Below are 22,219 nucleotides of genomic sequence, written 5' to 3'. Positions count from 1 at the left end.
AATACCTTCTAAAAATCGCCAAAGATCACAAATCCCTTTGGTGTATTGCACAAATAAAATGAGGCTCCCTCAAGTTGCAATAACGCTAAATGCAGCTTCAGTGACAGACTGTAGTCCTGTAAGAGCCAGCAATGGATTAAGATGCATTTTTATTGGTTTCTGCAATCCAACAGTATTTTTAAACTAGCATCTTCAAAAATCATGAAAATTCAACAGTTAAGGCATTTGCCATCAAATGTGTGAAAAAGATCACTTTAAAACCATACTTTTTGAATAATACAAACTGACAGCAATCCAAAATGTATCAATCAGCAAAATTAATTGAGTTTAAATAGGAAATTAAGTGCAGTATGTCTTTCCTCAAATTTGATTAAAATTACACATAAACCTTAATGGAGGACATCAGTGTCTTCCAATAGGGCTTGGTCCCTATCGTCTGTAAACCTTACGTTCTTGTAAAAGTACATGTTTCCAATCTATGGGAAGTTGGGATAGCAAAACAACATTATCATTAACTTAAACTTTCATGAAGGCTCTGGTGCGAGAACTAAGGTGCTAAAACACTGTTGTTGTTCTTTTGTCAACACTTTGAAGACTGTTTCCCTCATTATTCTGCCATTAATGTATTCTTTTTAATAGCTAATTTTCGTATAATCAAGAAGTGCTGATTTAGATTAGGATGATTCCACCTATCGTCAATAGCTACGTCCCAATTCAGAGTCTGCACCCTTCTAGGCTGCGTCTTCCTTCGTCGAAGGACTTTGCTGGACGAATTTGAAGGAGGATACATCTCCGTGGTACCCAAATGGGACATTCTAGCCTTTGGTGTATTTTCAGGTTGCACCGTGTTAATGGAATTAATTTTCTTTAACATCAAGTGAAATATAGAGAAACAATATAAACTTATGAAGCAATATCTGAACCACAGCTATTTTTTAGCTTCAACTTATTACTAAGCACCAACAGTCATGTTCTTCCTGCCATTGAATCAGCACGAAAAGCCTTCCGGGATGCAGCTGATAGTGGAGTGCTGTAGCGTGGTATGTCCTCCAAAATTGGCTTAAATTGGCTGACGAGGGGAACCCATTATGAGTGTGTGATAAGAGCATCCTCTGAGTTTTTAGTGGATAGGGACAGGACTTCGCGCAGTATTGTCATATACAGTAACTGCCCTTCTACTGCGCACTTGGGGTATGCAGACTCTGAATTGAGACACAGCTTATGTCGTTGTTAGTTTGGGGCATGATTTTCCTAGGAATCAACATAAACATCATAATGCAATCAATGCAACACTGTTTGGAGGGGGGAAAAAATCAGCTAAGGAGAATATCAAAAGTCTTAAAAAGGCGGTTCACTTCGTCAGTGCTTTAAGCATTGCTTCTGGCAGTCAGGAGGGATGAAATAGAACAGACTACTACAATTAGATTGTCACTGGCGGCGAACTTTTCTGACACATAACGACTGTATGATTTCCGTAATATAATTGTAGTTTGCAAATGACAGCTGGTCGGAAATGGCTTTATGCCACAAACCTGAGACAATATACATCATCCAACGGCATGAGTAATTGACTATCTGTATGACACGCCAAACAACAGTTGACAGTTGGCAAAGACTCCAACTCCATTAGTGTCATCCGTCTTCGTGTCACATATGGAATGGTCACTCGATATGACATTCTAATGTAAAATTTAAGTAGACCGTAAAGATCACAGGCTTGCCCACTTCATACCAATCAATCTCATTTAATTTGCAAACAAGAGAGGTCTGTTTTGTCACCTTCATTTCCTCAGCTGCTTGGTTGTTGTTTTCAACCATCATGTTATATTGTTTGTTTACTATATGGGAACAAAACATAAATATGTGGGAAAAAAGGTTTGTACCTGTGGCACCTGGCTGTGAGGAAGGTGTGATAACAATTTAAGCTGTTTAGAATTTTCAATTTCTATCTGTATTTTTTTAAGTCTGTTTTCCATGAGACTTTGTTAAAGAAGAGGCATTGGCAATAGAAGCACCATGCACAATAGTTGTGGAACAAAAGATTAGTAGTACAGTAGCATCATAGATGACATTTGATTAATCCAGTAATTTAAAGAATATGAAAACGCAAAGGGGGTGTGAGACATCAATAGAACCGTTATGTGCCAAGATAACAAATATTGATAAAGTTAACAAAAAAATCAATCTCATTAATGAGCAATTATCGAAAATAGATCGAAAATGACGAACATTTCCGAAAGTGTTCCGGAAACAGCCGAATGGGGCGGAGACGTCATAACAAGGAAACAAAAGGTCGAGGCAGGTGCCATCGTTGTTTATTGACGAGAGAGTTGCGTTCGTGTTTTATCAAAAAATCGCTAAAATGGTTCAAACCTGTCATGCTATGTGGTTTACAAATAGCCGTTTGTCGCAATGTAGTACCCATGAGTTCCCGAACGCGAGAAAAAGAGCTGGACTACGCAGACAATGAGTAAAGTTCGTCAGTGCTAAGAGGGCTAATTTTGCAATTTTACAGGAAAAGGGGAACCTGACAAGCCAGAAGATGTGCCTACAACCTCAAAGAAAACTAAATTTATGCTACTTCCCAATCACTAAAGACCCACGAACTGCGAAGGAGTGAATTCGTGACCCGTATGTGAATAAATCGAGTGATTCGAGCATGTCTGTGGAACAGGAATATCAGCTTGTAGAGATCGCAAATCACGGCGACTTAAACGTACATTTGAGACAACAACTCTACCGAAGTTCTGGATTAAAGTCATTTCGGAATATCCCGACAACGCTTGGAGCGCGCTGAAAACTGTGCTACAATTTCCAACATCGCTAGCTTGATGCTAGCTTCTCTCACTCTCCCATCTCGTCTCAACGAAACAAACTCAGCCCTCCCACTGATTCAGCGGGTGAGTTGTATTTTTTTCCCTGCACTTAACACGACAGGGCTAAACACAAATGCTATTTTATATTTGCTGTATTTTTCTGCCGCACATTGCCGGTGTTCTGACAAAGTTGGCATGCGCATAACGTTAAAAAGGACCGCGAATGCAGCGATTCCTCAGTACACACTACAAACTTTCTTTAAAGAAAGGAATATTAACTTACGTTTGCCATGTTTGGCGCACACAACAACTGCACGTAGCCCTCTCACTTAACGACTTCGCCGTGTCGTTAAGCGTTAATTTACGCCATTTCCATGTTGCACATGTATGTTTGTGAGGTAAAAAGTTTTTTAGCACCATTGGATAACATTGAGAGTCCAACTGAATATAAAAGAGGGACACCGGTCCGTGAAAAAAAAGACCCAAATCGCACCGGTCCGTGGTGCAAAAAAGGTTGGGGACCCCTGCTCTAATCCCATTCATATTTGTGTCAGTTGGCAGAGCGAAACCGATGATAGCATATTAAATGATAGTTATTCTATACATTACTTTATTTTGCGGTCACGGTGTATCAGCTTCACAAAAAGAAATGCAAAACATACCATTTGGTGTTTCCCACACGAACTGTTGTCGGGGTTTCATCAGTGTGATTGCTCCCCTCAATGATCCTTTCATTAGGCTGCATTGGTTTTCGTTTGGGCTCAAATTGATAACCTAAAACACCAAAGAAAGGTTCATAACTCTCCTCATCGCCATTAGAAGAATGTTTGTTACGTCGGATTCGTCGCTGCAACTAGAAACGTAATTGTCCGCCATCATCGCCGCCATTCAGTACTAAAGCACTGAGCCGGTTGTTTCCTTGTTTTGATGTTACGCACACAATCTGCCAGATTTCCGGGATCTCGGGGCGGGTCTTTTTAGCTTGAAATTGACCCAAATTTCTCTCATTTTCTTGGTGTTGCGATGTGTGTAATTACACGAAGTGACATGATATGAATCCAAAAGACATTCGTTTATGGATAAATGATGGAATATTAGCATTTCCCCAGGTGTTGACATACACTTTAAAGATTTAATACACAATTTATTGAGCAGCCCTGTTAGTACTGGTTTGCATGTCTCACTGATAATATATTTATCTTAAAAAAAACTTCATATGGCAAATGGAGTTCTGTATTTATATAAGGCATTTATCTACATGTCTTTATACAGCACTTTACATAAACACACATTTACTATTTCACGCACACACCAATGATGCTGCTGCCGTGCAAGGCGCTGCCAACCCATTGGGGGCAAATTAAGGTTCAGTGCCATTGGCATCAACAGTGGGCAGTTGTAGCAGGAATTGAACCGCTGACCCTTGGCCCCAGGACAATTCAAGCTACCAACTGTGCCATGACGACGGCCTCCTCAAATCTGAGGTAAGCAAGACTGTGTTGCATACTGGAGTGCGTTGATCAATTGTAGATGAGTTAAATAAAAGAATAAAGATAATCACATCATTTCTTGGGTGACTGATTGATGATCATTAATAATTAAAGTGCGTACGACAGGAGAACAAAAGTCTTAAATAGGATTATTATGTGAATTAGAATCATATTTTGAGACAATTCGACCGCAGTACAATTTAGCAAAGCGCAGATGACGAGAAATTAGTCTTTTAATCTGCCGGTTAGCCACGCCTACAATTATAGGGCTCTAGCGTCCCCAACAGGTGGATGATGTCAGCGGAGTCACGATTTGATCTGATTTAGTATGCAGCCCTTTGAGGTGGAATTACGGTATTCACAACGTGGAAAACGCGATGAAGAGAGCCGCAAAATGTCATTGTTTCAGTCTCTCTACTCCAATATTTTTACAGGATATTCTTTTCATCCAAGTATTTTTCCCCAATAGCTAAATAAATGGCTTGAGAAGGACCAGTCAGCCCGTTAAGGGGGGAATTATTCAGAACGAGAAAACGTGACGAAGAGAGCAGCAAAATGTCATTGTTTCAGTCTCTCTACTCCAATATCTTTACAAGATATTATTTTTATATATTATTTTTATCTTTTTTATTTTTCCCCAATAGCTAAATAAATGGCATGGTCATGGCAAATAACAGTCTTGTGCTAAATGATATATGAAATAATAAAAATGTATTTTATCAAGACGACGTGGCAAAATTACTCCATAATGGTCAAAATTGTCAACTTAACCTTTACTGTCGCACCTCCCGAACGATACTTTATGCCATCTAAATCGGGCTTATGTCATTTCCCTTCCCCAGCTTCGGAGAATTTAACAAACCAAGAGGCGTGACAGCTAGCCGACATGCTAACCCGAACCAAGTGATGTTTCAAAGTTTTCGAAGTGGAAAATCACACATAACCAGCCCGGATAATTTCACATGACGACTGGGTTGTCGATTGTCTTCGCCGATCGGCAAACCGCCCGGTGGACAGCAATTTACACCTCGTTCCCCTGCTGCTACTCACAGTAGAGCTCGCAGGGGAAGCAGCTAGACAATGACCACCGAACAAACCGGCCGACATCGAAGCAGCGTGTAGCTGCCAAATGGTCAACACGAATATGGCAAAAATAATGCTTTACTACACGGCGAAGTCGTAAACAGCGAGATACTCAGTGGAGGAGGGCGGCTGCAGTTGTTGTGCAGCTAATGTGTATGAGGAGAGCTTTTTACATGCCTATCCATGATCAAACGTAAGTACTTCTTTATTTAAAGAAAGTTTGTTGTGTTAACATTGTAATCGCTGTATTCGTGGCTATTTTTAACACAAAGTTGCAATTTCTGATCAGTCGGAAAATTTGACAGAACACCGGGCACATGAAGAGGGCTATAAGCCGAGTATAGTGCTCTCCCGGCGGGGCGATGTTCGACAAGCCGCCAGTCATCGGCCGAGGGGACAAGGAGCATGTCAGCCACAAAATGCAAGCCACCTACATGATTAAAATGATCCCAGTATTTGACATAATACAAAACACGATGTTTACTCACTTCCTCGTAAGTCCCATGGTTCCACAGTAGGAGGGCTTGTTTTGGACAATATCCACCGGTGAATGGGAACCTTTTGAAACCCCAAAAAGGCGCACACTCCTCTCCCTCATACAGCAAGATTTCTCTGCAGCCGTTTGGCTGGCGTGATGCAAAAAAATAAATGTATTAATCCGCAAAATCAGCTGAATCCTTAGTCCTTCTCATACAACAGTACGGCTCTATAGTGAAGAGGACTCCTTCCTCCGTACATGTCACAGCGCTCTCTTTCTCGAGACTGTTGCCGGAAGTCACTCATTTTCATGGCTAGGGATTTAAAAAAAAAAAATAAATGTAGCGATTAGAGATGTCCTGATCGATCGGCATCCCGATCAATCGGGTCCGATCACGTCACTTTCAAAGTATCGGAATCGGCAAAAAACTATTGGCCATGCCTTTTTTTAATATATATATATTTTTCAATTAAATCGTTTTCTAATTGTATTTAACGTTACAGACATAATATGTTACACTCATCCAGAGTCTTTAGTTTAGGCTTAAGGTAGGGTTATCAAATTTATCCCGATAACGGCGGTAATTAATTCTTTTTAAAATGTACAAGTTAAAATATTTAACGCAATTAATGCATGCGCTGCACGTCCCACTTACGCATTGTCGCGCTCAATCTGTAATGGTGCCGTTTTACCTATATAGAGAGATAAAAGGCAGCGTAAAATGAGTAGAGTGAATTTTGGCAGCTTTTGGAGCCTTTTTTTGATTAGCTAAAGCCTTACAATCAATCTCCCTACAATTAGAAATATCATGGGAAGCAATGTGGGGAAGCAAGGTAGCAACTGATCTTTTTCTTATCACCATATGTTATTTCCCAACGCAGAGAAGATATACAGTGGGGAGAACAAGATTTTGATACACTGCCAATGGGAAAACCCATTGACAGAGTATCAAATACTTGTTCTTCCCACTGTATCAATTGGTAGCACTATGCACAGTCATGGTTCCACTTCCCATCATGCATTTGGGCATGGCTACAGTATCATTTACTGAAAGCTCAACAAATACACTAGATGGCAATATTTAGTCACAATATACAAGGTCACAAGTCGTTCCATCCGCGGATCCCTCTCACAGAAAGAATGTTAATAATGTAAATGCCATCTTGAGGATTTATTGTCATAATAAACAAGCACAGTACTTATGTACTGTATGTTGAATGTATATATTCGTCCGAGTTTTATTCATTTTTTTCTTAATGCATTGCCAAAATGTATATGATCGGGAAAAATTATCGGGAATGATTCGAATTGAATCGGGAGCAAAAAAAAGCAATCGGATTGGGAAATATCGGGATCGGCAGATACTCAAACTAAAACGATCGGATCGGGAGCAAAAAAAAACATGATCGGAACAACCCTAGTAGCGATCACTTCCACACACATCCAAGCGGTCCATTTCATTCAGGAGCATAAAATACCGCGTGTATTATGAAATAAACATGCTTTTTCGTGTCACAGGCACTTTAACAGTCATCATCTATGTCGATCATGGTAACTCATTCACTTGAGTGCAAAAGACATCCAAACCATTTGAACTGGAAGGGATGTCAGTGAATGATTGCCATTAATGGCATCGTTCACCTTCTCAGATTTAACAGATTAGACATGTAGTACCATCGATCACACTAAATCAGGGGTGCCCAATCCCAGTCCTAGAGAGCCCCTATCCTGCTTGTTTTCCATGTCTCCCTCCTCTAACACACCTGAATCAACTAATCAAGATCGTTATCAGGCTGCCGCAGAGCTTGCTGATGAGCTGATCATTTGATTCAAGTGTGTTAAAGGAAGGAGACACGGAAAACAAGCTGGATAGGGGCTCTCGAGGACCGGGATTGGGCACCCCGGCACTAAATGCACAATCCATTTTGACTGGGAGAAGCTGCAGGCCCCCCTGTCAGCCCTCCCAGTTTGTATACCATTACACTGTTATGTAGGTAAAATAAAAAAAAAAAAAAGTAAAATGTGTGACCTACGGTTTTTTTTTTGGGGGGGGGGGGGGGGTTGAAAAAATCAGTTCAATTCAATCAGTTAATGATAGGATAATTACAATACAATTAATAAAAAGTTAATAAACAACTTTTATGTAAAAGATGTTATTGAATGCATAACACAACACTTGTTATATATTTTTTAAATGTTTAAGTAAGATTACCAACACTGGCCACAGGCAGGCAATGAGTTAATATATTTTCACAAGGTAAACGTATAGTACATTGCCCATATACAGTACTGCAAAAGGGCCCTCAGTGCCTCCAGTCAAGTTTATTTGGAGGATACCATGACAACTGTTAAATCAATTTTACCATGGTTTCCAAGATTTTTACAGTTTTCCCTGAGCAAATATTTCATACATCATGTAGCTAATATTTTAAATTCCTAATCATGAGATTGACTTAAATGGGGACTCTGCATTCTGTCTGTGTAATTCAGAGTTACAAGATGCATCCTTTGAGAGGCTGAACCGGGGGGCAGGCGCTTTGGCCAAGGCTGTGCGATGTCTTGAATGTACAGTTTGTTTGAGGGGCTGAGAAAATATGTCACGTCGGGAGTCGTGGTTTTGACTCCGACGTTAGAGGGCGGAAGCCAATGAGCGGCTGCTACCTGCCTCCGCTTCCTCCCTCCCTCCTCTTTTCCATGCCCACATAGTCACTCACTAGTGCAGAGCGAGACTAGCGAGCAAGCCTGTTTGACACATCTGGAGCGTCAAACTTACTTTTTGTGTGTCTCTGCGACGATTTTCAACAAGGGACATAGTCTTCCTTTCTTTTCAGTTTGCTCTTTTTGGCGAAAGGATAAAGTTCGATTGTATTTTCGCTCGGAGTGTCACACATTCTGCCACACGTGGAATACGCGATGGCGCCTCGCAAATTAATGCGTAAAAGTGGTAATTATTGAGAAAAGTAGTGTGTATTTTCGCAACGGGGGACATAACCATCGCAGCGGATGGTGTCAGCATTGAGTGACACTCCATCCCATCGCCTGCAGCAACCTGGCTTCTAATTATTAGTTTTGATTGACAATTTAACCAAGCTTTCTTTTGGAAGACGTGGCTGGAATAAAGCGTCATGGCTCCAAGTCTGAGTGGGACTTTTTTCAAAAAGACCTAAAAATACAGCGTTGGGTTTTCTCTTCTCCCTACAAAGACTCATTTGAACTTCCCACCGCAGAAGGCAGAGCGACATAAATAGTGCTGACATGTGGATGTAATTTCACGAGAAAGGGAGGGCAGGGGGGGTTTTAAAAGACACATATGCAAAAAAAGAAAAAGAAAAAAAAGGGAAATAAAGTGAGCATTGCTGAGCCCATAAGTGTTCAGATGATAGAAAATTAAAAGCATGACTGGATTACAGCGTATAAAGGGCAAAAGAGGGCACATGGAGTGATTAAAAAAACAGTACACACCCCATTTAGGAATAGTCGATAAATTAATTCAAATCTGAGCATCATCAGCACCTCTTTGGGAGGACTCAGAGGAAGAAGTGACAGTAGCAGGTCAGTGATGGGCTCCGCTGCGATGCTCGACAGTTTGGATTGGCTTCTCATCTCACTGCTCTGCACCTTCTGCCTGGTAAGAACTCTCTTATCTCATCATCTGATAAACATGCGCTTGCTAGGAAAATGTGATTTTGATGTCATCTGCCAGGGCTGCTTCCCTTTAACGCACATTGCTGACAGCATTCAACAAGCAGGGTGTCTCTTGACACTTCATTAGAGAAACCTTTACATATTTTGAAAGGATCTGACAACGATGCTCATTCTGTCCGTTTTGTGGTTGTATTTCGCAGCAGTTCCTTGCATTTTACTCTCTCACTCAGCTCGACAACAACAACAACAAAACATTTGAAACATGCAGCTTCCAGTACATCTGTTTGATTTTGCCTGACAAGAAAATCCTGAATATTTTCTCTTAAAACCGATTTTCAAATTTTGATTACGAATTCTTGGCAAAAAATTAAAAATAATAATAATGACAAAGTATTTGGAATGTCTTCTATTCATTTATTCCTTTTCCATGCTGCTTTTCCTCACGAGGGTTGCGGAGGTGCTGGAGCCTATCCCAGCTAACTACTGACAGTGGGCAGGGCACACCTGGAACAGGTTGCCAGCCAATCGCAGGGCACAAGGAGACATACAACCATTCACGCACACACTCATACCTACGGACAATTTAGAGTGTTCAATCAGCCTACCATGCATGTTTTTGGGATGTGGGAGGAAACCGGAGTTCCTGGAGAAAACCCACGCAGGCACGGGGAGAACATGCAAACTCCACACATGAAGGCTGAAGCCCGGGAATGAGCCCTTGATCTCAGAACTGGGAGGCGGACGTGCTAACCACTCAGCCACCGTACAGGAATGTCTTCTATTCAAACTTTTTTTTTTTCTTTATTCCAACCGAACGCGCCAGTGAATTTAACTTAATTCGGGCTGCAGCTAGCGATTATTTTAGTTGTCGATTAATCGATGAACTAGTTAATTCGAATAATCGCGTAATCGGATAAGGAACATACTAAATTAAAATACCTGAGCTGAGCCTCAAACGGTATAAAAAAATAAAAATAAAATAAACGAGGATCTACGTAAGTACAACCAAAGAACAATTGGCTAACTTACATAACAAAAGTCTTCTAGCTTAAATCCTATAAAATGCTAACCTTTTTTTTTTTTTTTTTTTACAATGCTCTTAACAAATGGTTCAAACACATATTCCCACAAAAATGGCTAAATATACCTATAAACTAATGTTTGAATGCATTAAAAAACTAACTCAAACACTTAGCTTATGTTGGTCTAAAACGGGAGCAGCTGGATTCAGCCATGTGAAATGAGTTAATTTCATATTCACTGTTGCCACTAGAGGAAAGTGTTTCCACCCAAATCAATAAAACTAAATGCAAACACTTTCAAAACAAACCATTACAATGCCATTTTAATAAAACAAATACTCGAAGCAGCAAATTTTAATTCGAATCTTTTTTCTAATCGAATCGAGTCGAGATAATCGATTAATCGTTGCAGCACTAATGTTAATACACACAGAACAGTCCCTTGGGATTAAGGGCATTTTATCTATACAACAGACTCCAGCTCTGTTCTTAATTAAAGCGATAATGAAACAAGAAAGTGTAAATACCATTTGAAACAAAATCAAACATTAGAAAAGGAAGTCAGGGGCGAAATTACTAAACTGCAAAGCGACTCGAAAGTTTGTGTCGAATGGTGACCAGCAAGATAATATCTCGGCACCATTCTCTTGGATCGCCTGCGTTTATATACAACTGTTAATAAATTGGAATTTGCTGCACGTGCGATGTCGGGAATGCCTCCACTGAGCGGCTCTGTAACAAAACAAAATATGACCAACAGCAGAATGTGAAAGTAAGTCAGTTAATCTGAAACCAAATAGTCTGTCAGCAAGTCAGTTTGCCAATCAGCTAGCCAGCCAGTCAATCAAGTCAGTCAGGTGAAATAGGTAGGCAGTCAGGCTCAGGGTGATATGGTGTCATATTTCTCCGTTGTCTTACTTGCATAAATTAATGTTAAGTGCAAAACTGTTACTCAATAATAACAATATGCAATAGGGGTGTAACGGTACACAAAAATCTCGGTTCGGTACATACCTCGGTTTTGAGGTCACGGTTCGGTTCATTTTTGGTACAGTAAAAAAAAAACAAAATGCAAAATATAAATGTGCTAGTTGTTTATTACACACTTTTGTGCTTTCAACAATAGGAACATTATACAACATGAATAAAGCTAGAATTCTGCTCCAAAAGTTGCGGGTATTTAAAGATAATCCAACAACAATTTGCCTTTCAGACCCCGCGTATTGGTCAGCTTTCTTTCTGAAAGAAAGAAGAAAAAAAGTCCTGTGCTAAAGAGAAAAGCAATCCCAATGACAAAGATTTTAACATGTATTTTACGAATGAAATGCCTCAATGAAACATTTTTTTTCTTATGAACGGTTTTCAAAAGCTTTATTGGTGGCTTTTCTCAAGTTAAAGCGCCACACAGAAATGAATAAATTTAAATGTGTAAGCAGGATGTGTGTATTATTCTTATTATTTAAGTACAGGTGTTTTAGCTCATTTCAATTTATTTTATTTCACTGGGCTATTGTTTATTTTATTATGTGTTTATATTTTACAAATGTGATATAGTATTCATTGATATTGTATATTTTAAGTTGTACAACTTCAGTTCCTATGTCAATATTAGTTCCTACTTGTTTTATTGTGGTAGGAGGGCTTTGTATTGAACACGGGGCCGTGTTGGTTATTATTATAGCAGAGAAGAAAGCCGTAAATCAACAAAGACAAGTCAACTGTGCCCCGATCTACCACTCAAGAGATCTGATGGACTCAAAAAGTAGGTTACGATTGCATATTAGTTTGAAAATCGACCGGATCCACCGTATTATTACACGAGTGACTTCCGGCCCGATCCTAGCTAGTAGTATTGATGCAGGAGGGCCGCGTCTCGCTTCAAATAATAAACTCTGCAGTTCTTTTCGCGTGCGTCGCATTGAGCTGCTTCTGGGACGCATCTAACATGCGGCCGCACTGCGACTGGTGTGCATTGGCTGATTGACTAACTCCCGCATTTCACTGCGTTCTCGCCGCGGCCACGTTGTCGAGCCGTTGACGTTTCTGGACTGTCCTACCGTGTTGGTCCTCATTATAGGAGAGAAGACGGAGTTAATATATTCTACACAAAGTAACTGTAACCTGATCGACTCACAGCCTCGAAAAGTAAGGGTTATATTACGTCAGAAACGTACGGTACGCATCCGTTCCGAACCGACTACTACGTACCGAAACGGTTCATTACTTTTACATGTACCGTTACACCCTTAATATGCAAGGTGGCAATCAACTTATCTAAACAAACACAAATATGCACCCCAGCGAAGATAACAAACAGAATGGTCCCTTCGGTTTATGAGCACCTCATCTTTACAAAAGACATCAGACAAATTAATGAGCCAATGAACAATGTGCATTTAGATTCAATTTTCAGATGTAGACCTATGCATTTTCCCAAAATATGTTATTATATTAAAACAAAAACCAACATGGCATGATTTAAGTTTCTGTAATCTAGTAGCGGCGATCTTGACTAGAAAACAATACAGAGGGACAGACACACAGACACATACTGGACTGTCTCAGAAAATTAGAATACACAATATTCTAATTTTTTTGAGACAGTCCTGTGTATATATACAGGACTGTCTCAGAAAATTAGAATACACAATATTCTAATTTCCTGAGACAGTCAGGAAATTAGAATATTGTGTATTCTAATTTCCTGAGACAGTCCTGTATATATACACAGGACTGTCTCAAAAAATTAGAATATTGTGTATTCTAATTTCCTGAGACAGTCCAGTATACTTTCATACTTGTGGTATAGTACAATATACACTCAGCCAGACATGGCGTTATATTACTGTCTGTCGTTGTGTTGTCCATAAATGTGTGCAGAGGAAGTAAATGAGGAAGTGTTGATCGTTTACAGGCTGCTAGTTATTTGACAATCCACTGCAATCCTTCTACATATACAACAATACTTTTCATCATGAGATAATACACTTACTTATAGCGTTATGCAATTTGTGTTCAAAGTTGGCTGGGCAAAAGTAGCTAAATCGCAGGTAGCCATGTTGTTGTTGTTCTTATTGTTTAAGATGCCGCTCTCTCGTGGGAGGAAGTGGAAATGCAGAGAAACTACGGCGGCTTAGATAAACCAAAATGGTGTGGTTATGAAAATCGAGCGTACCGATTTAAACGTTTTGAACATCATTTTAACTGGAAAAGTCTGTTTCGGTTCAAAATTAATTAATCGAACAGCCTTAGCTTCCAGTAGTGCACCGCTGCATATTGCATAACACAATAATCAAAAACCTGCCAAGTTATAAATGCATTACCGTTGATTTACAACAACTGTTTTGCAACATGTCCCAGCAAAATGACTCATCTCCACCTATAAGATCCAGCTAATGAGTAAAAAAAGTCATGGTTTCCTGAAATGTCCCAGCCATGTCTCTTTTTGGCCTTTGTGCACTCCAGCACGTCTCAAGGAGACTTTCACAGTGGTGGACAGAATTAATCTCTGTGACTTCTCTTTGAGTCTTGAAAAAGTCTTTAAATGCTCTCTTAAACATGCTTGATTTTACCACAAGATCTTTTGGAAATGAAGAGGGTCATCGTCAGGTCACCAAATTGTCTCCAGCTCAGGCCAGACCTCAGTTGCTTTGTCACGGTAAATGTGTAAATGAGTAATTTCATATAACATGTAACGATACGATATTTTTGGATATTACAAAGTCTGCCACGATTTGATCAAAAGGCTTTTGATTGATTTATACAATACCACATACACATTTAACACAGTCAGTTGAATTTTACCTAAAGTAATACAAAAATAAAATACAAGGTAATTTTGACACTTTTGAACATCTTTGTTTCTGAAACCTTTTAGACACTTGAATGAAAACCGTTCTAAAAAAAATTTTTTTTTAAAAAGCCCTTCTAAAAGATGACAATGTTGAATGATGTTTTGTGCTTCCATTGATTTGATTGAACCAACCTAGTATGTATCCTCCAATTAAGGTTACAACGAAAATCAAGAGATGCCACAGCTTGAGTGGTGTCAGACAAAAATGGAAGAATTATTTCATTAACTACCATGGAGGGCTGTAAACGGCCAATCCATTTTAACATGAAGGGGCTGGCAGTCCAGCATGATCATTCACTGTGAGCCCTCCAAGTTCAAATGGATTGGACGTCTAGCACCGTCAGTGATGAAGGAGAGGCTGGGAATAGGTCAAACATGTCCAGATGGTAGAATGCCCGCTACCGCCTCTGCGCCGAGTGTCTTCTGTGTGCTTTGGCTGAGGCAGTTGCTCATTCAGCAGGCACTTTGCCCGTCTTCTGAGGATCACCCCGGTCCATTGGTGTCGATGTCACAGCCGACACAATTAACGCCAGCTTCACTGATGTGTACCTGCGTTTAGCTCAGGATGTTTGCTCAGGCTTCCTCCCTGAGATTTTCTTTTTCCAAGCCGTGACCGAGAAAAATAAGAAAAAAAGGGACGTGGACACATCAAATGCCAAAGCAAAGAGTGGAAAGTCTGTGTCTGTGTTTGTAGAGAGAACACAAAGCTTTTTCAATTTTGACTTGCCTCAACTACCAACCATTCTCACTATGTTGATTACTTTGACATTCCCTGCTGTTCTTCCAAGATGGATGATTTTCACGTCCACAACCAACTGCAAAGAAAGTACATTCAAAGCGGTTCCAAAAAGCAGCAAAATTGACAAAATTATTTCCGTAATTTCCCGAATATAACGCAAACTTTTTTTCCCCAAAATCAACTTGTAAAATCATGGTGCGCATTATAAACGGGTACATGGATGGAGACAGAAATATATATTAGGGCTGTCAAACGATTAAAAATTTTAATCGAGTTAATTACAGCTTAAAAATTAATTAATCGTAATTAATTGCAATTAATCGCAATTCAAACCATCTATAAAATATTTCATATTTTTCTGTAAATTATATATATATTCTGTAAAATAATTTGTTGGAATGGAAAGATAAGACACAAGATGGATATATACAACAAACATATGGTACATAAGGACTGTAGTGGGCATTTCACTCTACTGTCATTTAAATCTGTCTATGCTGTCCTCACTCCGAAGCGTCTACTTTTTCCAAAGCTAGACAGCTAGTGAACGACGCCTTAATAATCAGACTTCTTCCTTTTTCATCTGATTTATTAATAAAATGGCCTCAAACCACTGTCCTCTTTAGACCGTAGTGAAACTACAAAAAAAAGTACACAAGCATTGCATTAGCAACAACGTTAGCTTAGCACGCTATACGGGTTCACTAAACATAAACAAAAACCGTCTCATACAAAAAATATAACATTTCGCTTACTAACATAATATGTACATTCTTTACAACAACCATACTTACAGACAAATCTTGTCCAAGGATCATATAAGCACAACATTACAACGTAGGCGTCAGCCCGAGACGTCGTGCAGCCATATTGAACTGGCAAGAAAGCAATAAACCATGTCGCAAAGCGACCACAAGAGTTCGCTGTTAGACAGCAAAAAAGACCTTGCTGTAAAACTTACCAAAAGGCAGAATACTGTCTGAGCGGGACATGTGCGTTAATTGCGTCAAATATTTTAAAGTGATTAATTAAAAAAATTAATTACCGCGCGTTAACGCGATAATTTTGACAGCCCTAATATATATATATATATATATATATATATATATATATATATATATATATATATATACACACAGTATATATACAGTCTATAAACCTTTTTTTTTTTTTTTTTTTTTTTTTTTTTATGTACACGGCCACGTTGTGTTGAAGAAACGTATGCGGCGATCCGTTGTTGACCATTACGGTACGTGACGTCACCATTTTGTTTCGGTAGTATTTCACTCTGATCGGCCGAATTATGTTGTCTGTGTTAAATTCTGCTTTTTTCACTCTTCATAAAGCACAGAATTTAGTTTCTTGAACTCATTTGAGTCAACGTTTATTGCAGCTCCGCAACTCGGACCATAACAAACGTAACAACACAATCTTCCTGTGTGTGTCTGTCAACTATATCTGTCCCTTGGGAAACTCAAACCCAAATAACAATAGTTCCTATTGTTACTGTCGTGTCGACAGCGATGAGCTCTCTCAGATTTCCGACTTACGTTCTCACTTTCATTTTACCGAATCAATCCAGGAAGAAACATTTATTCATCATGATGAAATGAGCAAGTTATACAGCAGCCTTTAAAATAAAAGTCACATCTTTTTTGTTTTCTCGTAGATTCTGGTAAATTGGAGAAGTTGTCAAATCATATTATTACCGTAAATATTGTCAGTTTATGGTAATGTTTTAAACTACCAATATGCTATGCTTGTGCTGTGTTTCACCATTCAGTCAAATGACATTTCTGTATCTGTACACGAGCTCTGTTTTCTTGTATTCTTCTATTTATTAGTGCCAAAATTAGGGTGCGCGTTATAAACAAGTACAATAATTTCCCCTAGATTATACAAGTAAATTTGGGGTGCGCATTATACACGGGTGCGCCTTATATTCGGGAAATTACGGTAGCTTTAACAGAGAGGACACATGATTATTCACCCTGAATGTACTTCATAAAACAGCACAATCTGATTTTCAAATTATTTCTTTATTATATAAAAAATAAAATTGCTTGAATTTCCCGCAACTGGTGTAATGTTACTACAGAAGAGTGATGTCATTAATAAATGGGGAATTTTCTAAAAGGGACACAAACATAACTTAACAGAGTAGACAATGATACTGGGGACGAACAGAAAACCCTTTATTAAAAAAATTTTTTTTTTTTTTTTTTTTTAAATTCAATTATACACGGTTACGCCTTATATTCGGGAAATTACGGTATGTTTTGTTCAGTGTTCGTCAACGATGACGACAAATAAAATACTTCAACAACGAACAATTTTTTTCATGACTATGATGTCACAGTGACGCATTAAAAACATATCATGGGAGACTAAAACATAACGAGATGGATGCCAGTTGTCGTCTGACGACAGTAGAACGAGATGGAAATTCGCCATAGTTTCCGTCATAAATTCACAATGTGTGATATTTTCTAATTGTATGTGTAGTTAGAACGCATTTAGCAGAACGCATTTAGCAGTGTTTGTTCGTGTCACTCATGTGATGTGGTGCACTCCCCCCCAAACACACACACACACGCTTACTCACCAGTCGGTAAGCCTGTGCCCATTCCAGGCTCATTTTGTGAAACATATGTGTCAGGTGCTGCTTGGTAAGTTTTGTTTTCCTATCTTGGCTAATGCCATGTTGCTTTATTCAGCCTTTAAAGGTCTATGTCGAGTGATAATCACACACTAAACTAACTTGGAGTGTTAGCATAGCGTTCGCGTTAGCATGGCGTTTTCGTTAGCATTAGCATTTAGCGCTGTGACTTGGTGTCTTCTTAAACTCTTTAACATTTTACATACAGTTCGTAGCGTCCAGGTGAGTTTAATTGATTGCAAATAATGTGCTGTTTTCCTGCTGAGTGTGTATTATCATCATGAAAATGGTGATGTCCTTGCAGACTCTAGTTATGTGCTTGTCTGTCATGTTCATTTGGAATTGTTGGAAACCTTTTATTTATTTATTTATTCATGGATGAAAAGTTTTGGAGTTTGTAGACGAAAACATTTTGAGAATTGTCCACTAAAACTAGACTAGATTTGTCTGAGTTTTCGTTGACTAAAAGTAGACGAAGACAAACACATTGTTGAATGACTAAAATATGAAGAAGACTAATAAGTATTTTCGTTCAAAAGACTGAGACGAAAATTAAAATGGCTGCCAAAACAACACTGGTTTAGTTGTGAAGTGACCAGAAACAACAGTTCATTTCATCAACATTCTCATTCTTGGCATACTATTTTATTATCGTTAAAATACTTTTTTTTGCACCTCTTGTAATACTAAGATCCTGTTTACGAACACTTTGTAATGTTTTCTTGAAGAATGGCATTCTTATTCCTGAAATATTTATATATCTATTTACCTTTATTCTTAAAAAAAAAAAAAAAAAAAAGATCTTCATTATTGTGTTTATTGATGTTGGTATATATATATATATATACAAATGTACAAAAGTGTTTTTTTAAGTGTAGAAAAATATTCATAAAAGATTCAGGCTTGATTTACTTACTTATCTCTATCTCTGACTTAATATTGCTTCTTTCCCATTAGAGCAGGGCGGTAAACCGAAAATTTACCGTCACCGAAATTCTTAACGATGACCGACGTAATTTTGACCATGTCGGTAAATTCGGTAAATTAATAAAACAAGAAAACAGTCTTTTCATCCCGCTTTGATTCTGTGTTGTTCGTCTATGTTCATTCCCCTTTAAGAAAGCAGTGAATGTGCTTACGTAGGGAGTCACGTGATCATCAGGAAGCCAATCAAACAAAAGCCCGGTAAGCTAACGCTAGCAGCTAACGCTACAAGCAAAACGTGATGGAGTGTGGCTTAAGGGAGGTTCACCAAACTTTCAACCGACATTTAGTAGACTCTTGGTGGCATCCAGACGGGCTTTCACCCGCTGTCCTCCTTTGTTCTCACGATTTCCGGAGATGGTGCTTTCAGTGCTTTCTACTGGTAGCCAGGCTAACGCTAGCTAGCGGCTAACGCTACAAATGAACGTTATGGAGTCGGATAGAGGCTCTAACCTGGTCGAAACGGATGAACTTAATGAGTGGATTGGGCACGGACTGCATCTAGCAATTACTATGTGGCGTTATTTTGTATCTGTCTGTGTGTGTGATTCCTCTGATAGCTTTTGTGATGGTAAAGAATTCTGCATAAAGTACAGTCCAACGGCGAAACTTATAATGACCGAGAAATGGCCCCAGCTATTTTTATTGTGCGTGCATTTATGAAAAAATGCACTGGGGGGGAAAAAACCCTTAAACCATAAAGTAAACACTTGTATTTAATAATTATATCACAGCAGCCATTAACAATAAGTTGTCTTTTTGAAGTGTACTGTTCAAGCTGCAAGTCATTTGTGTTACAATTACATGTTTGCACAGGCATATTGATTTTGACAATGTACATTGTTCAAGTCATACACGCTGTTATAAATGTTCATATTTGAATTCTTATTGCTTACAATACATTTTTATTAGGGCTGTCAAACGATTAAAATTTTTAATCAAGTTAATTACAGCTTAAAAATTAATTAATCGTAATTAATCGCAATTCAAACCATCTATATAATATGCCATATTTTTCTCTAAATTATTGTTGGAATGGAAAGATAAGACGCAAGATGGATATATATTTTCAACATGCGGTACATAAGGACTGTATTTGTTTATTATAACAATAAATCAGTTCTAAATCAGTTATAGAAATTTTATATTAAAACCCCTCAATGTTTTCGTTTTAATAAAATTTGTTAAATTTTCAATCAAAAAATAAACTAGTAGCCCGCCATTGTTGATGGCAATAATTACTTACACTATAAAATCAGTCGCACCCAAACGCCAGCAGAGGGCAGCAAAACTCCGCAAAACACAATTAACAGGTGGGCCTTTCACTCTAGTGACATTTAAATATGTCTGAGCTGGGCAAGTGCGTTAATTGCGTCAAATATTTTAACGTGATTAATTAAAAAAATTAATTAACGCCAGTTAACGCGATAATTTTGACAGCCCTAATTTTTATAAATTTAATGTTTAGACTGCATGTACAATTGTTAAATACAGTATATAAAATTGAATGCTGGTAAATAAATCAACAAGAAATAGTTAATCTGTATTTCATGCATTGATTCAGATTTTCAAATTATATAACAGTCCGCTTGGGCGAATTTATCGTCATTTATCGTTATCGAGATAAATCTGCTCAATTTATCGTGATACATGTTTAAGGCCATATCGCCCAGCCCTATTTCCCATGTTAAATTAGGCAATATTATATTCAATTGTAGGTTTACATGTAATGCAAAAGATGATTTCCCCCCCCCCCCATAATACTAACATCCTCTTTATGAACACTTTTCTTCCAATAATGTTCTTGAAAAATGAGTCTTATTCTTTTGAAATATTTATTTATCTTATCTTTATACTCTAAAAGTGGAACTTAATTATTTTTTTATTTCATGTTTTATTTTAACTATTATGACGTATTTTAACCGTAATATAAAATCTTCTGAAAATATTTATGCTTAATTTATTGATTTATCTTATATTTAGTGTTTTAAAAATGTCTGTATTCCGTTACCTTTTTTTACATACATACTATTACAGAAGTATTCCTCTAAAATCACCATTTTTTTTCCTACTAAGTTTGCAACAACTAATCGATTAAGTCGATAATAATCGATTAATAATTTTGTTGCCAACGAAATTGATTATCTATTATTATCAGAAACTAATTGCGGGTGTATGCCATGTAAGTGCATACGCAGTAGCAACTGTAAATAATACAACAATGTCAGTGTCGAGTGACTCTGCCAATGCAGCTGAGGCACACGATCGTACTAAAACATCACAAACATGGCAGCATTTGTGCCTCTACTTACGAACGTCATACATTGTGGGCTGCTAGTCGCAGCTTCCAGAGTTAACTGAATGTTACATGATTATAGCTGCTCTGCCATTTGCTACTGCCTCGCATCTTTCTGGCATCCAATTGGCTGAAAGGGACCTCTCCTGTATGTGTATGTGTGTATCCCAGCATCCTGTTCATTTGCCTGTCATGTTCCGACCGTTTTAGATTGGTGTATTAAATGTTATTTGTTATTCTTTGTATTTTTACATTATGCACAATTTTCACTTCAATCTTTTATAAAACATAAAAATGCATCAAAACATTAACGTTTTGATGGATTTTGGGGGGCTTAGAACAGATCAGGGCATTTAGATGGAAAGCACTCAATTTTCAGTGTATGTAACTACTTTCAGAACCAATTAATTTCGTAAGTAGAGGTACCACTGCACTAGTATTTGCAAAATGGAATTTGCTTGGCGCATATCATGTAGTCTCGTGTCATATAATTTGCGCGGAATCTATTAACTTTGCACAGTTAAGCAGGTTGTTAAACACTTCGTGCATGGGTGTAACGTATCACTTGGATATAATGAACCATTTTGGTTTGCATTTGAGTTCGTTTCACTGGCGTACCGTTACTTTTTTTTTTGTTTTTTAATGCATTTTTTTCCTCATGTAAGATAGGATAGGGTGGGATGGGATGGGATGGGATGGGATGGGATAGGATAGCTTAGCTTAGCTTCATTTGTCATTGACACCAGCTCTCACAGATGACAACGAAATTGCGTTCGATGAGTGAGCATCGGGCCGCTGCAGACGTTCAGATCTAAACTAAGCGGAACAGAAATCCAGTGGCAGTTTCCACGCTTACACCATTAGTGTTGGACACTATATCACGTTTCAAAAGCATTGTTTTTTTAGTTATTGTTTTATTTATCATTCAATTCATGCTAGAATGTTTAAAGTGCATGTGACACGAAAAAGCATGTTTATTTCATAATACACGCGGTATTTTATGCTCCTGAATGGTATGGACCGCTTGGATGTGTGTGGAAGCGATCGCTATATTTATTTAGTTTTTTTAATCCCGTTTTTTTAATCCCGCGCCATGAAAATGAGTGACCTCCGGCTTCAGTCTTGCATTGAGGAGGAGGGCGCTGTGACGTGTA

General features: G+C 38.4%; 1 protein-coding gene across 1 annotated transcript in view; it reads left to right on the top strand.

The window, feature by feature from the left end:
* Window positions 1-8,570: 8,570 nt before the first annotated feature.
* The window catches only part of pth1r (parathyroid hormone 1 receptor), a 131,609-nt gene continuing 117,960 nt past the window's right edge, over window positions 8,571-22,219 (top strand). The window contains exon 1 of the mRNA XM_057857479.1: window positions 8,571-9,495. Within this exon, the coding sequence (XP_057713462.1) occupies window positions 9,427-9,495 (69 nt within the window). The 5' untranslated portion in view covers window positions 8,571-9,426. The remainder of the gene's footprint in view (window positions 9,496-22,219) is intronic.

This window comes from Corythoichthys intestinalis, chromosome 14 (genome assembly GCF_030265065.1).
Source record: "Corythoichthys intestinalis isolate RoL2023-P3 chromosome 14, ASM3026506v1, whole genome shotgun sequence".
Lineage (NCBI taxonomy): Eukaryota > Metazoa > Chordata > Actinopteri > Syngnathiformes > Syngnathidae > Corythoichthys > Corythoichthys intestinalis.
This window is presented reverse-complemented; position numbering and strand designations above follow the sequence as displayed.